The sequence below is a fragment of the Mchenga conophoros genome, linkage group LG5 (genome assembly GCF_057382185.1).
Source record: "Mchenga conophoros isolate Kocher_MC1m ecotype Shallow Benthic linkage group LG5, M_conophoros_male_GT1.1, whole genome shotgun sequence".
NCBI lineage: Eukaryota > Metazoa > Chordata > Actinopteri > Cichliformes > Cichlidae > Mchenga > Mchenga conophoros.
The window spans coordinates 12,968,423-12,984,840 of record NC_140530.1 but is presented as its reverse complement, the minus strand read 5'-3'; the positions used below and the strand labels follow the sequence as shown (position 1 = coordinate 12,984,840).

The 16,418-nt window shown below is 38.5% G+C and overlaps 1 protein-coding gene across 2 annotated transcripts in view; it reads left to right on the top strand.

Moving 5' to 3' along the window:
• Positions 1-1,505: 1,505 nt before the first annotated feature.
• Positions 1,506-16,418, top strand: part of atxn7 (ataxin 7) — a 29,730-nt gene continuing 14,817 nt past the window's right edge. The window contains exons 1-5 of one of the 2 annotated variants that reach the window (XM_085273360.1): positions 1,506-1,676; positions 4,012-4,113; positions 4,899-4,941; positions 8,397-8,609; positions 8,826-8,894. In XM_085273360.1, the coding sequence (XP_085129486.1) occupies positions 8,405-8,609; positions 8,826-8,894 (274 nt within the window). In that variant the 5' untranslated portion in view covers positions 1,506-1,676; positions 4,012-4,113; positions 4,899-4,941; positions 8,397-8,404. The remainder of the gene's footprint in view (positions 1,677-4,011; positions 4,114-4,898; positions 4,942-8,396; positions 8,610-8,825; positions 8,895-16,418) is intronic. The other variant, XM_085273359.1, reaches the window with a different exon arrangement.

Here is a 16,418-nt window from a genome sequence, read left to right as displayed (position 1 = left end):
GACATGACCATAAACAGTGGAGCAATGTGATCTATTTTTCTTAATTAGCTTGCATATAATACTGTGCGAAACTCCTAAACCACCCCTCATTTATTTATATTGTGCTGGAGAAATGAGAAGTAGCTACAGTTGTTTATTGAAATGTGTGCAAACATCCATGGAAATATATTATATAAGGCAAACACTGAGTTTTACAACGCCAATTCCAATTTTACAATTGCAGTTGGCTTGTCTGTCAGTGTATGATTGCCTTTATTCTTCAAGATAGCCTGAACTCTCTAAGGTAAGGTTTCCTCTGAATTTCTTTGAGCAGTCTTCAGGAATAGTTCTCCAGGTTTCTTCAGAGCTCTTCTTTGGATGTTGGCTTCCTTTCTTTCTGTTCTCTGTCCAAATGATATCACACTGCGTCAATAATGTTGAGGTATGGACTCTGGGGAGGCCAGTGTATGACATGGTGTTTCATTTTGTGTTTTTCTATCCAGGTATACTTTTACTGCACTGAAAGTGTGTTTGGGATCAATGTCATGCCGGAAAAAAAAAGTTGTTTGTCAATCAGACCCTTTCCATATGGTGGTGCATGGTGAATCAAAATTTGACAGTACTTTTATGTATTCATATTTCCCTCGGTTTTAACAAGATTCTTGACACCACAGGCTGAAATGCAGCCCCAAACCATAACATTCTCCAATGTGTTTTACTGATGGCTGTAGGCACTCGCTGTTTTAACTCTCTCCTGGCCTCCTCCATACATAGTGATGATTTGAACCAAAATTTCAACTTTGGGTTCATGACTCCATAATATCCGTGCCACTACTTTTTCAATTCAGTTCTTGTGTAATTTGGCATATATCGTCTTGTGTCAGGTCTTTGCATTTTTTCCTATTTCTGCAGAATATGTCTCTTATCTAGTTCTCTCTACTTTTTTAAGGACACTGCACGTTTTGACACCCTGCAGCCATGTTCAAATTCCCAGGGACTCTTATTTGGGCAGGTAGTTTGAAGCATTCGCTGATATGAAAACTGCAAATAGAATCATCAATCAAACCTTGTAATAAAAAAGTCCTTTAAGAGTGTTCTGACTTTGCACCGAAACTAGGTTTTAACCCCCCCCCCCCCCCCCCCATTGCTTCTGTTATAGATTTTAGTTCAGGATTCTTTCATTCCCATATAATAGTTATCTCTGTTTTTGCCCGCAATTATTAGTTAATCGATTTAAATCGTTTAAATCGAATTAAACATATGTTTGGTGAACGTGTTGTAGTATTTTTTTATTTATTAATTTTTTTAAATTGCACATGTTAATTGTAATGATTTCCCCTATCACATATCTCCCAGGCTTCATGCAATTGTAAATACTGCATTTAACAGGGGAATAAAATAAAAATAATAAAGAAATAAATTTAAATAAATAAATAAATAAAATCTCCTGGTGAAGAAGTTCGGCGGTGCCATGCAGTCATTGGTCAGTTCGCGCTTGCGTCGTGGCGCGGTGACGTTTTTCTCTGTCCCAGAATGCAGTCTGGTAAACAGACATGGAAGCACCAGGTGAAGACCTCCACAGAGGCTGAGCACTAAACTCGCTCTTTTCCACCGTCTTCTGTCTCCTTCACCCTGTGCATCCAGTTGATATATATCAGCCAGGTGTCAGACTTACGTCTACAGGATCCAGAGCCTTGGTAAGAGTGAAGTTGTTGTCGATATGTGACCGCGGCTAATGACTTCTGCTGGGCTGTCAGGCTGCTGTCAGCTTCCTCGCTGGCGCTAGTCATGGCTGGCTAACGTTAGCCAGCTAGCAGGCTAACGTTAGCCATCAGTGTTGTTTAGTAACGTTTGTACCAGTCACAGACCCACACTAGATTGAGCTTAATGTCATGACACAACGGCTTATAGACATTTGGTCTGTTTTCAAATACCGTATTTCCGGTGAAGGTTAATGTTGTCTTTTTTTATTCAAAAAAATAACTACGATAGTGTAATTAGTGTCGAGTAGAAGTGGCAGCATTTCTAGCCAATACGAATTCTGGTTCCTGTGTTCTCTCTTATCTATGTGTCAGAGTTGCACCTGTCTGCCAATGACAACAACTGTTTTTCTAAAGAAGTGACATAATGCTATGTTCTTCCACTCATGGCCTTTAACATACTCATTTCATAAAGTCAAAACCACAACCGAACTAAGGCTAAGCTACGGGTACTGGTATGTTTATATTCCGTAAGAATGTTATTAACATTGTTCTTAACCGGTATAGGCCTTTTCAGTGAATCTATATAAAGGTGGAAATCCAGCATAACCAGTTCCCCAATCCAATCATTGTGATAATTGGATCATATCTTTTCTGTCTGAATCTCATTTTATTTCTCATGTTTTTATGTAGCTTTTGTTATTTAGCCACCCAGTTGAGAAAGATAAAACAACAAAAAAGAATAAATAAATTAAGCAGATAACACAACAGATGACATCGGCTGCTGCCACCGTAAACATAATCTTACATGCTGGTCAGAAGTCAGTGTTACTGATGTTCAGATGATATATTAGTGTATTCTAGGCAATTTTTCTGATATAATGACAAACATGCCCGTATTAATACTGTGACACCGTAGAGGCCAACGGCTATAATGGTGGCACTAGCTCTTTGCCACTTTATCAGTGTTGGCATTTATGACAAAGATGTGAGAATTGTCTGTTAGTATTGTTTGACAGCACATGCATACAGAATCAAATATAATACTAATATTTTAGTTCTGCTGAAACTTTTCCCTTCTGCATTGTCACAAGTCAGAATTTTTGTTGCTGTCGAAAGGTTAAATAGCATGTTCCACAGACACCCATATGCAAGCGTTTACATAATACTCTGTAATTGTTTCCCACTCTAACTTATTGAAAGTTAACAGGAAAGTATTGACTTCTAGATGTCTATACATATAGATAGATAGTCTATATGTATTACATGTTGTCGAATGTGAGAATAGTGCAGATAGTACTGTGGTGAATTTTCACTGAGTGACTGTGTCCTCAATCTTCCAGCCAGGCAGCTTGTTCACCTAAACCACACTAACTATTAACAATTAATAATCTTCTGCTGTGAGCTAGCTGTGAGAAGAGAAAACACTGGACAGTCTCCTGACCTGACTCTCTGAACATTTTCCAGACTTGATGTGTGAAAATAGTTTCGGACTGCCACTTTTGCAGCAGTAAGATTCTTATTTTTCTTTCTGCTTTTGCTAAAAGTTGTTGTGTATATTAGCAATACACTTTTTTAACGTGTAGCACCAGTAAATCCTGGAATTCAGGTCGCCGGCAGTGAATTTATTTTGATTTCATGCTCATTATAACAGATTTTTGACATTAGATAACTTAAACTTAAGATGTGTGGTTTAGTTTTGACAGTATTTAGGTTGTAAGTTTTAAAGGGTTGCAAAGCAACATTTGACTAACAAATGTAAAGTTGGTGGTACCATATGGTACAGTACACCACTGAATAAACAGCAATATGCCTTAAATGTATGAAGACAACAAAAAATATAAAAATGTCTGCATGTCTTTAAAATGGATTCCTGTAGATGTATGTGTTTCTTTATGTTGACTAAGTTGATGGATGGTAAATGAACTGGTTCTTGTATAGCACTTTTCTACTCATCTGAGGACTCAAAGTGCTTTACACAACTTGTGCATTCACCCATTCGCTATAAAGCACATTTTTCTAAGTGCTTTATAGCTAACATTCACACATTCATACTCCGATGGATGCATCAGAGTGCAATTTGGGGTTAGTATCTTGCCCAGTGATATTTGGCATGCAGACTAGGGGAAGCCAGGAATCGAACCACCAACCTTCCAATCAGTAGATGACCTGCTCTACCACCTGAGCTACAGCCACCCCATTGATCAGTAAGGGGACAGGAATGAAAGTGTTTTTTTACACATAATTCAAAAATTCCACCTACTAACTATAGAAAGGAAAAGGTGTGGTATAGTTACATCTTCCCTCAATGCATGTCTGTGTATGTCTCCAGATTTCCTATCCAGTGTGTGTGTGCCAGCCAGGAATCACCCAAACTGATGTGGATCATCTGATTGAGTTTAAAGATAAATTCCTTGTTTCTTGTTTTGCCAAGGTAAGATCTTGCTGCTGTTCATTTCAAAACTGTATTGACATGTGGTGGGTTTTTTATGTTTCCTCATAGCTGCAGAATAATCATACCTAGTCATGTAGTACTTCCATTACAACGGCCCAACACCGAATACAGTTTCTATTGTAAAGTATTCAGTATCAAGGAAGTGTTCAATTACAGCATCAGTGAGTTGCATCTGAGGATATGCTTTATACTACTTGTTGTATTGGGCTTTAAGATTAGGTTTTTCTTTTTACTATATGTGTATGAATTGTTTGAATTTAAAAAAAAGGCCAACAGTGCAGCTGCCCCTCAGTAAGTATCAAGGAAATTACAGAAATTGTGTAATTTCAAGACTTCTATGTTGGACTACCTAATGTTACACAGGTCTTCGTTACTACAGCATCTGTTCTCTGTATGTTGCTTAAAAGATCCAACATCAGCTGGCTGATCCAGCGTCCGCTAATCTGCTTTGTTCTGTTCTTTGAACTCACAATAGATTTTGATTAGACTCACTGGATTAAATCATCTGAGATGATTACACGCTTCTGCTGTGTTTGACCAAGTGGCAAATTTTGGGCTAGAAAATGAATCCAACATGGATGTGCTAGATAAATAAATGGCCATTTGAGACTGGCCCCAAAAGCAAGTCAATCTTTACAGGCTGTTATGTTAAAATGTCCAAGTAAATGACGGTAAGACATCTTTATAGCCTGGTACAAATAAACAGTTTATGCCTCATAGACAGGTAAGCCTCTTTCATAATGCATGGTCACTTTGATTGGCAGGTGTGTGGTGCAGCCTAATCTAGACGTTTGTGGTTCAGTTTTGGTGAGTGAAATTCTAGTGTTTTATTAGTCTTTTACTTAGTAGTAATAAGCAGATATCTCTGTCTGTGTGCTCCATCTGTACAGCAGGGCTGTTCCTCGTAATACCAGTAAAAATCTTCATATGACAAAAAAAAAAAAAGGTGTCAAAACATCAGCAATATAGCAACACCATGCATTTGCATCCTCCAGCGTGCACTATAACAAAGAAAGGCCAGGCCTATCTGAGAGTGAGAACTGTATATCTGTCTCTGATGGTGATTTTAGTCCAGATAGTTACAATCTATATGTCAGGAAAAGCAAACAGTGGATGAGGATTACTGATGTAGCTATGTTGTAGCTGGTACAAGGTCTCTTGGTGACAATATTGGTCAGGCTCTTGATGCTTTACAAGGTTAAGTTAATTGAGTTATTGTTAAATGAAGGTATTAAGCAGTTATTTTATGATTTAAATTTTCTTTTGGCTAGCTTTGGTTTACATTTGGACTAGAGTGCTACTGTTGCTGGCACCTTGTTTCAACATATTAGCACTTCAATTAGGCAGTCTGTCATCAGTGACAGTAACTCATTAAAAAAGGGTGGAAAGTACTCTTTGTTTCATTTAAAAAACAATAATAATAATAATGGCACTGTGTGCAAACGGCAGTAATTAAAAAGAAAAAAGTATTCAGTATTTTCTTTACAATGTCATAAATATTATCTCAGATTTCCTGGAAGTATTCTGAAATAATACTGAGTCCAGCTAGCATTAGCTGATAACTTATCACTTTACCCTTTCATTCACCTATGGGAGTTTCTGTCTCTAAAAACAATAATGACATCATGATTGCTTGTTCCATCTTTATATACAGTCTTACAGTCTGGACATGGGTATTGATTCTGAAAACGAAGATAAACTCAACAAAAGCTTGATGCGACTTGAGGACCAGTGGGAGTGTTCAATTTTTCACCTTACTAGAGCAAAATCTTCTGTGAGAGGGCAATCTGGAATTAACTAAGAGTATTTACTTAAAGGTGATTTCATAAAAACGGCAAGAACATGAGGAGGGGGTCAAACTGATATTGTTTTTTGTTTTTAAATGTGCTTACAGAGCAAAGTAAAGCATAAGGTAGCCAAGTAGAGTAGAAATGTCTGCTGTGAATCACGGTGTAAAACTGAAAGGGACAGGAAAAAAAAATCTTAAAGAACATAAAACTAGGGAAGACCAGCTGGGCTGGACTAGGCTCCAGTTGAAGAGTTGGCTCTCTACCAAAATATCAATCACCATATACTGGAGTGTATAGAAAGGGGAATCTCTTCTTCCAAGCCACAGGAAAGATGCAGCAGTTGTGACGTCTTTCAGGTACAGTAAGCTTGACGTTCTTGTGTGTGTCAGAGGCATGTTGTCACTACCTTTGTGATGTTATTGCTTTTACTCAGCTACTAACATATGGTGCTAATAAGTTACATATGCAAATTATTTCCTCTCCGGTGAAGCAGTAGTTCTCTAAAATTAATGAGTGAGGGTACGTGAAAGGATGACGGTAATCACACAGTCCTCCTCCTCTTGAAATGCTCTTGTTATGATCAGTGCACTAATTGTTAACTGGTTCCTCCCACAAGAATGTCACAGCTATGCTGGGCAGAGTTCCTGAAACTACACTATTGCGATCATTTTGCTTTGACCTTACAGATATGATGCTATGGCAATAAAGGCAACAGATGTTTTGAAGAAATGAAAAATCTGAGGGCATGTCAAATAACTATATCCAGTTAAAACATTAAACCAACTGGCATCAAGGTTGTTAAATTGACATTATTGTAGTTTCAGTGTTAAAAAATGCTCTTCATCACAGTGTTTGAGCACACACACAGCCAGCACATTCAGGATGATGTTTTTAATTTGCATTTAAATGCATGATGGTAAAATTGGACTTTCAAACAGATTTTTGAGATCACAATTTACTAATACTGTTTTTTTTTTCCTTCCTTTGTTTGCTCATTTTGTCTTTTCTTTTATTTATTACCATTTTGTGCTAAAAGCAAAGAGAAGTTTTAAATGTACTTGAACTATTTAAGCTCTTCATCACACCGTGTGATCACCTGATTTATTTGACGCAGCAGAAACCAATCAGCATTTGGTAGGTGATAGCAGTCAGGAAGACTGACACCAGTTGATACTGATGTTCATCTGATAATATCAGTGCATTCCTACACTAAACTCTGTACTCGAGAGGGCCAAGGCTTTTTGGAGTACTTGCCAAATTGGAGTAAGAATTTCAGGTAGAGGGGTAAAATGGGTACACAGAGTCCAACACTGCATGATTAATATTAAAGATTAAACACCACAACAGATGAGATGTGCCATTTATAAGTAATTTCAGTCAGTGTGTTACACTGTCTTTATAAGACATCTGTACTTTTCTAGGTTTTGTTTCTGGCAAGAATGTAAAAGGATCCCAGTTCTAGTTTTGTTTCTTTTTTCTCTCTCCTTGTTCAGCTTTACTTAGGCGAGCACATGCTGTCTGGGTAGAATGAGAAATGTTTCATTTTGAAAGTGAAAGTAAACTTGGTAGATTATAACAGACTTTGTAAATCTGAAATGCTTAGAAATTAAAAGGTTTGTGCATGTCATTCAAAAATCTCTGAAGTCTTGCATTAATACATCTTAGACACGTGTTTAATAGTAACATGACCCTGTTTTTATTTTAAATGGAATCTAATGTAACTGACCATAATCCTTTTATACAAAGTCAATATCTCTAAATGTATTTCTCTCATATTTTTCAAAATATTGGGAAGCTAATGCATACATTCTAAACATAAAGTCATTATAATATAGTATTTCACTCATAAGTCACCAGTAGAAAGTCTATATATTGATATCAGCTTTATGGCTCATACATTTAAGATGTTAAAGCTCACATTTTCTTAGTATGGGAAGAAAACAAAGAATCAATAATAAATTATAAATATGTTATGGTCAGTCATCTTCTAATGTCACACCCACAATTACTAAAAAAGTATTTAGTATATCTTACAACTGTTTATATGGAGTCAAATCTCAAAAGCGATCCTTATTAACTAATAACTTGTGCATTAAATTAGTATTATTACTGTTGTTGTTCATTTATAATCAATCACAAATTTGCCTCAAAGCACTGTATTTGATCGTTATTCTTAAGTATAGTTTACAATTATTAAATGTAATTTACATTTCTAAATGATACCTAGCGAGTAAGCCACAGCCAAGGGAACCAGCAACCTTCAGCTGAATCGCCAGCCGGCCTATTTATTCGACGTTAAACAGTATGTTGTGTAAGCTTTGTACTTGTAACGTCAAGTTACCACACAGGGCGATTTTTTTTTCTGAGAGGCGGGTTTGCTGAAAACAACACGCGTATGCCCGTGTCAATCAGTATAAAAGTCCTCCTATCCCGAGCTCTACCAGCGCTGACTCTCGTGGTGTTACATTGTAGCGGAAAGAATGTCGGAAAGGGCCGAGGATGACGTCAGGGGGGAGCAGCGCCGAGCGGCCAGGCAGCAGCTGAAGCAGCAGCAGATCCAGCGGGGAGAAGGCTCCACAGCAATGGCGACTGTTGCAGAGCGGAGATCGTTGCCTAGTCCAGAAATAATGCTGGGACAGCCTTGGAGCAGCTGGGTCGACGCCGCCAAACTCCACGGCAACGACGGTGAGTTCCCCAGCGTGCCGTATGTTTGCGAGGAAGCGAGGTAGAGCGCGACAGTTGCCAGTCCTGTCTTTTTTTTTTTTTTTTTTTTTTTTTTTTTTTGGCCGAGTGCATGCAGTTTTCGGTTGAATATGAAGAAACGCTATTGGTAGCAACAGCACGGGCAGGGAAGCAAGTGCAACTATTCATTTGTGTGTTTCGGATCGCCTCATTTTTTAGGTGCTGAATCGGAGGAAAGTTTTAAAGACTTCGGGAAAAATCGAGAAGCCATGCGTTTGTGCAGAGAAGGTGAGTGTTTTTTTTCCCTCTAGGGCCAAAGGTGTATTTTGGTTATGGGGGTTAACACGCATACATACATTCGCTCACGCTAACATGGATTCAAACACTTTACTCGTGTCGTTCTGCAAAACTTATAGTAAAACAAGCGCACCCGGATATAATCAGTCAGACGTGTCGGTAATTCATGTGGTGACATTTGCACATGAACCTAAAATAACTTAACGATTAGCAACTTGGACTTGCTGACTAAAGTGATAATGCGTATTTCATTGGATGGTGTGTTTAAAGGGCTTTGTTTCGCATCCATATTTCTCCCATTTTGCAAAACTTCCATGTTTCACATCTCTCCCCTTACCTTAAGACATTGATGTTTGTTGCTAAGAGAAATGCAAGTATAAAGAAGTTAAAAAGTTACTTCATAGGCATAGCTCTGATTTTTCAAAACAAAAGCCAGCATAATAATGTTAAACTACTGCTGTTAAAAGAGCAAGTTGGACTTTTTGTACAATATATTTAAGTTAAAATGTTAAGTTGTGTTTTTGCTTACTTCAGTTTAACAACCAACATATGATGTTAACCAATGGTAATAGTTTTACTGTTTATTAAGAAAAATACTTAAAAATATTTATTTATTATTTATTGGCCTTTTAAACCACCAACCAGTATGCATGAGCTATTCATGTATGAAACATATAAAACCCTGAATAGGATAAAAACAATCAACCAGGCTACACTGATCTTGATATGACTGTTGTTCTGCTAGTAGGTGTGGTTCCAGGGTTAAAACATAGTAGGTTTAACTAATAAACTCTTAAAGGACAATTGTAAAATCATGTCAGAGGGCATCATCTTAAACAGCAGCTAAAACTCAATGTACAACACACACATTGCCTGGCTTCTGAGCTAGAGAGAGGTGTTTCAAAGCAGTTTGTACTGCAGTTTTATTTTTGGAAACACCTCGATTAGCTTCAGCTGATTGGGCCTGCTGGCAGGCCTTGATTTAGAATGAATTTCATCACAAAGGTAAATTGTTATAAAAGTAAAATTGCATTTTGTTTACTTAAGACTAATGTGATGCTTAAGTTTCTAAGCTGAAATATAACACGCCAGACCTCAAGATTGAAATAAGGATGAGTCTGCTGGCGAAATGAAGTGAGGACTAACCTGTTCATTTGAGGCACAAGTAAATCAAGTGATGAATCAACTTTGTCACTGTGGTGATTGTAAGCTTAGCTTGTTCTATGAAAGGCGTTATGCCGAGCTAATGATGTACATTGTCTTGAGTTATTAATTAGGCAGTCTACTTAAAAGTGTATACCTATGGATAGGACATGTTTGTTCTTGTGTTTTATACATTTCACCACGATGTAGTTACTTTCTAAAAAGGAATTTTATCTCCTGCTGACGGAGAAACAAGCAGGGCATGTCATGTATGACCTTGCTGTTAAGGAGCAGTTACTGCAGTAGGTAGGCCAACAAGATTAAAATGCATTCTTTTGTTTAAGCTTCTTTTCAGAACTAAATGTGGACTAAAAATAATAATCTCTGTTTTGAAATTGTTTTTACATGGATCATTTTAGGGCTGCTCAATTAATCGAATTTTAATCACGATTACGATCTGGGCTTTCAACGATCATTAAAAATGACTGAGCCGATTATTAGCCCCTCCCTAATTTATCCGCGACACCTTAAAGGCCGGTCCGTGAAAATATTGTCGGGCATAAACCGGTCCGTGGCGCAAAAAAGGTTGGAGACCGCTGATTAAGAGGACTCGAGGGAAGCTCGGAAAGCTAAGCAGAAGTTATTTGGAGAGTGACTGCCGTTGGTTGAAAAGAGAGTTTAAAAAAAAAAACTTCAGTGGTGTTGCACACTATTTTATATTATTTTTTTAAAGTCATTGTTAACCCTTTAAAGCCGGTCAGAGCAGCACGCTCCGTTTTGCGTAACTATTTTTAAATCCCTGTAGAACCTGAACCGTGTAAGCTAGCGCAATAATTTGTTTTGCATATGAAACCGGAGGAGTTGTACTTACATCTTATGCCATCAGCTTGTCCTCGGTCATGGTTTCGTTCCACATATAGCTTTGCAAAAACTGCATAAAAAGCGCTTGCAGGAACAAAAACATAATATTCCAGAAACACGCTTCGCCGTTCCTATCAGCTGTTCGTAACACTTCCCACAGTGAAATGATGCACATGCTGTTTTCTTTGCAAATTTGCATCATAGGATTGTTTTTTGTTTTTCCTGCAGTATATAAAAATTGCTGTATCTCCAAAATAAAACTATGAAGACACTCAAAATAAATTTCCTGTGGTGGGAAACTATTTTTTGCAACTTTATTGTATTTAAAGTTTTGAGGGATAAACCTCTTAAATTTCTCCAAGTAGAAATATATGTAAACAAAACAAAAGCGATTTTCAATTTTTTTTGTAGTTTATTGCACTTTTTTGCAATTTATGTAGTTACTATGGACTTAATGCATACATATTATTAAAATATGGGCTATAACAGTTGTATTGATGTATAGCAACTTGAAATGCTCCCACAAATGGCACTACAGCATGTAAAAAAAATAATATAAGCTCTGGTGGACTTGGTTCTATAGTAGGTCTTAAAGGGTTAAATAAATATCGTCAAATAATCATGATCTCAATTTCAGTGAAAATAATCGTGATTATCATTTTTGCCATAATCGAGCAGCCCTAGATCATTTTGGTCAAGAGAAAACGGTGCTAATCAAGCAAAAACCACAAGAAGCTCCTTTAGACATCAACACCATCAATAATTCTCCGGCCAGCTATGAATCATTCGCTGTGGTGTGCTTAATCATCAAAAGAATTTAACAGGGTTCTGACCTAGGTGATTCACATTGTGAAGGCACAAATGTTAAATTTTAGTAGTTCGCATTCTCATCGTTGTTGTTAAAGCATTGATCGACATATTGGATGGACAGTATTTTTAAGTCATTTCACATACGGCTATGACGTAACCTATAAAAGTGGCAATTGCTGGTGCCAGCATTCGAATTTGCATGTGATGGGTTGTTATTTGCCTTGCGGTCGTGCCCTCTTGTTTTATATGTGGCGCAAGCCATGATGGTGACAGATAAGACAGCTCGGACGTTTTTCCCTCCTTGGGTCAAACATATTTGTCTGTCAAGTTTTTCCACTTATTTGAACATTTCCTCAAATCTATACTAATAGTTTCAGAAGTGTCCATCCAGGAATTTGCTAAATTGAGGCGATGATGATTATTCTGTCACTGATAAATTCAAAAACTGGAGTGAAAAAGTGCCCAGAAACACATTGGCCTGTTTACTACTGTCAAATCTTCCAATCACTGTAATTGTTGACTGCATCAGTTTGACGTGCAGTTACATTTCTCAGGAAGTGATCATCAGGAAACGGTGTAGTTTACATCATGACATTGAAGATTTAAGACAGAAGTATAAATTCATCTTAAGGCCCAGTGTTTGAGCCCTCACAGACTGATGATGTTACCTGTTTAGTGGTTGTGTGCGAGAGGTTGGGCACTCAAAATGGTATATACAGGAATAGGACGGCAGGTTTGGGCTTACCATGTGATATTACATTGATGGCTCAAAAACATATTTGTTGTTTGGGGCATTTTATGTTACACTGTTTATTTTCTGCATGGCCAAGGCTGAGCCATTCATGTGAATTGAACATCTTCTCGGCAGTAGCTTTAAGAAGTACTAATTCACTTGCTTTTGACAAGCAGCAACAAAAACGAACACAGTATGAACAGATGACGAATAGATGAACACATTATATAGCATTTGGTTCATGTTAGCGTTTTTTCCTCTTTCCTTCCTTTGTTTATTTACTTTTTTAATGTTTTCAGGCTTTCCCCCTTAACCCGCAGTTTAACGTCACAACCCTATGAACTGTGGGTAATTCCCTATGGGAGTGTTTGCAGAAATGCAGTGTGAGCATAAAGGGCTCACAAAACCTGAGAGAGCCCTTGTGTGTTTGAGAGTTTAACAGTGGGACAGTCCTAAGGCCTCACTGTCTTAGTAGTAATGCACTTTGAAGTCACACTTTGAATGAGTGTGGAGATTGGCGGTTCAGCCTCTCTTCGTTTTTGGCACATTACTTTGTCCCACACTTGTGTCATCATTGCCTATCCAACTTTATTTGGTTATCCTCCTTATGTGTTGAATAAAGGAGGGGGTTTATTGCAGACTGCTTCACAGAGGACTTATCTAATATTGCCTTTTGTGTGTGTGTGTGTGGTCAGCAGTGTCCTATGTGCTTGATGCTATGATGCTCACATGTGTTGGGCAGATAAGGGAATAGTTTGAGTAGGAAAATGAAGTAAGTCGTATGCTTGGTTAGCTACCCCTTAAACCGAGTTGAACTCTTACGGGAGATAGTTAGATGCTGCTCTCGATCGCTGTCAACAAAACACAAAATGATAGATTATGTCTCGGAAAATTTCTGTCCTGTGTAGAGTTCATGAAACTTGGAGAATCAGCGCCAATGTGCAATGGAGCGGTGTTGATGGTACGAGACGTAGGACACCACTAAGTCACTGTATCTTTTCATCTGTCAACCATTTAGAACATTTTTCTGCATAAAGGACAGAAACAGAATGCTCATCTGAAATTCAAGGATGCGGGGTCAGTTGACATTTCGCTGTCATGAAACATGTCTTTATCATGTTGCGGCGTCTGTCAGTGACTGTTGTTTGTGTCATGGGGCTCATCAACACATGCTGCTCGTGGCAGAAGTCTGTCTTCATAGAAAGCCTGTGTGTGCGCGTGCGTCTGGTAGGGGTATTACAAGTGGATGACTACATCGCTCTGCCATGACTCACCACCAGATTCCTTCTGTGGCGTTACTGCCATTCTACCACACGCAGATGAATAACATGCACGCACACAGATTATAAGAATGTATGGTACTAGATGACTGATGAATTCATCATTCTGTCACGCTGTTGATAAATTTTACAGTGGCACTGTTACAGTCAGGGAAGCTGGGAAATGTAGTGCCACTGTCAGCCACAGGTCAGATGCAGCCAGCATGTGCGCTACTCATCGGCAGCCAGAGCTGCTACGATTGCACCTAGCTCGTTCATCACTGCCACGGATGAGGATGCTGAAATTAACTGGACTCTCATTCTCTTCCCCTGCCTCGTGCTCTCAGGCTCTCTTTTCCTCCTCCTTCAAGCGTATGTCCTTTGCTCACTGCCTCTTTGTCTCGCAGAGGCCTCAGACGGCTTCTCTGTTCGTTTACTGCGACTTTGTTCCCGTTTTGCGCTCTTTTCCTTTTGTCTTAAATTCACCGTTCTGTCTTATTTCTTGTCTACATTGACTTTCTTTCTCTCTGTCTTTAACACCTCATGTTTGAAAAAGAAGAAAATGGAGGTTGAGACGAGGGCAGACACAGTGGCGTTAGACCACTTTTGAAGTCGGACAGTTTTAGCAGTAAAGGCCATTTAGTGCTATGGCACTGAATGTGGAGTAGCAAAGCTGTATAGCATGTCTACTTTCATAGTTGAGCATCCCATTAGAAAAATACTAATGAAAAATACTGCACGTGAACTGCTGCAGCAGTTTGGAAACGAGTCTTGTTTGACCTTGCTATTGATCCAGTGAGGAAATGTGGTTGGATGCTGCAGTTCCTGTCCTGTTTCAGTAGATTTGAGAGAAAGGCGTTTTTAATGAAAAATACACAGGAAGTTATTGATTTGGCAAATATGTTTGCTCTCTCATTATATCTGCAATTTGCTACTTGGATAAGCAAATTGGGTAGAGACAGAATAGAATTAAAGTAGATGCGTTGAACATAGAAGTTGCCTACGCTAGCATTTAGCTATTGTTTTGATGGCTTGTTCTTTTGCAACTGGCATAGTGAATACTCCATGTCACATTTTACCACTCGTAATTCACATGCCTTTGTCCATTAAGTGAGGATATTTTCCTTCCTCTTTGTAGCAAGCAGATACTTTGAAAGCAAGTCTTTTTGGTCCATTGCTGTTGAAGGAGACACTTGGCAAAATAGCTTCAGACAATTGAAACACATTAAGTAGCATTGGACTTGTCAATTCATCCACACACGATTGCCTCTGACCTCCTTGAGAGAGAATCTGCCAGGTACATCTTTTATACGGTCTTTGCTTAATGGCCCTCATCCCTTCAAGACTTGGCCAGTGATGTTTGGAGAACCCTTGATGGTCCTGGCGGAGTACATATTGAACAGGGGCTCCACTTCTCTGCTCTTGTATCCTCTCCTCTTCTCTTCTCATCTCATCATAACGCCCCAGGCAATCTCTTAATTAGCCTCCTTAATTAGGTGGTTTCTGGTTCTCTCCGCCAGAGTAAATTTTGATCACATTCTGCTGAGAAGCAGCACTTCCCTCTGATTCGCCTTGGAGTGCCTTTAAAGCGTGAGGTTTGTCATTGGGCAGAGGTTCTCCAGCTGAAGACACCTTTGCATTCTTGCTTTTTATGGTTTTCTTTGTATTTGCCTATTTACTATTGGGAAATTCTTGTTTTTACAGTTTTATCCAGGAAGAAATGCATCATGATCCATGATGTTGTGTGCGTCAGCATTTTAATTTTAACCCTATACTGTCATCTTCATGGAAATATGACCTGACTTTAGGGATCAGGTTTCACAAGGTGGTAACCTACATGACTAGTTTAGTTAAGCTGCATTTTAAGCATTTCTGTACACCTGGGACTGCCAGCTTTTACATCTTGAAAAACACCATAAATAACTCCATTTAGTCTGCCCAACTGCAAAAGTAATTCATTCTTTATAGGTTAATTTCATAATTACTTTTACCAATTAAATCAATCAATTAAATATTAAAGCCATGTTTGACAGAGAAAACCTCAAACAAGCGTTGCGACCTGGGCGAGATTCAGAATTTCATTTGGACCTTTTGCAAAACTGCCCCTTCTCAGAATATCTGGTAGTTTCCCTTGGTAGCTCAGAGTGTGGCATTCCAAAAGGCAGACTTTCTTTGTTTCTTAACAACAACATAGAAAGCACTAAGGAGATGGCACCCACCTTATTAAACCTGATTCCTTAGTGATATCTCCTAATTATTGAGTCAGAAATGTCACACGCTCTAAGCCAGTCCTGGGTTTGTTTATATCTTGGAAAGGCAACCTTTGGATTGGTGCTTATCACCAGTACTTGTTCTCCATGGTGAATAAGGGCTCATAAGTGATCTATATTTACAAATCACTCCTGGGTTGCATGTGTACTTGGCCAAACTGCTTTCCTGAGCTTGTTAGTTTTTTTAAAATTCCTATTATGGATTGTGTTACAAATTTATTTTGTCTAAGCTGTTGAACAAGAGCACAGTTTCTGAACTTTGCCTCTGTAAACCACCACAGTGGATTTCTAATAAAGTAGCACTGTGTGATATATTGTGCAGGCTCTTGCTACAGCAGTGCTTTACATAGTTCATCTATTTCAAAGGTTCAAAAGAAATTGGACAGTTAACTGATATGCAGTTTCGTGGCCAGGTGTGGCCTGTTGTTTCATTTTAAAT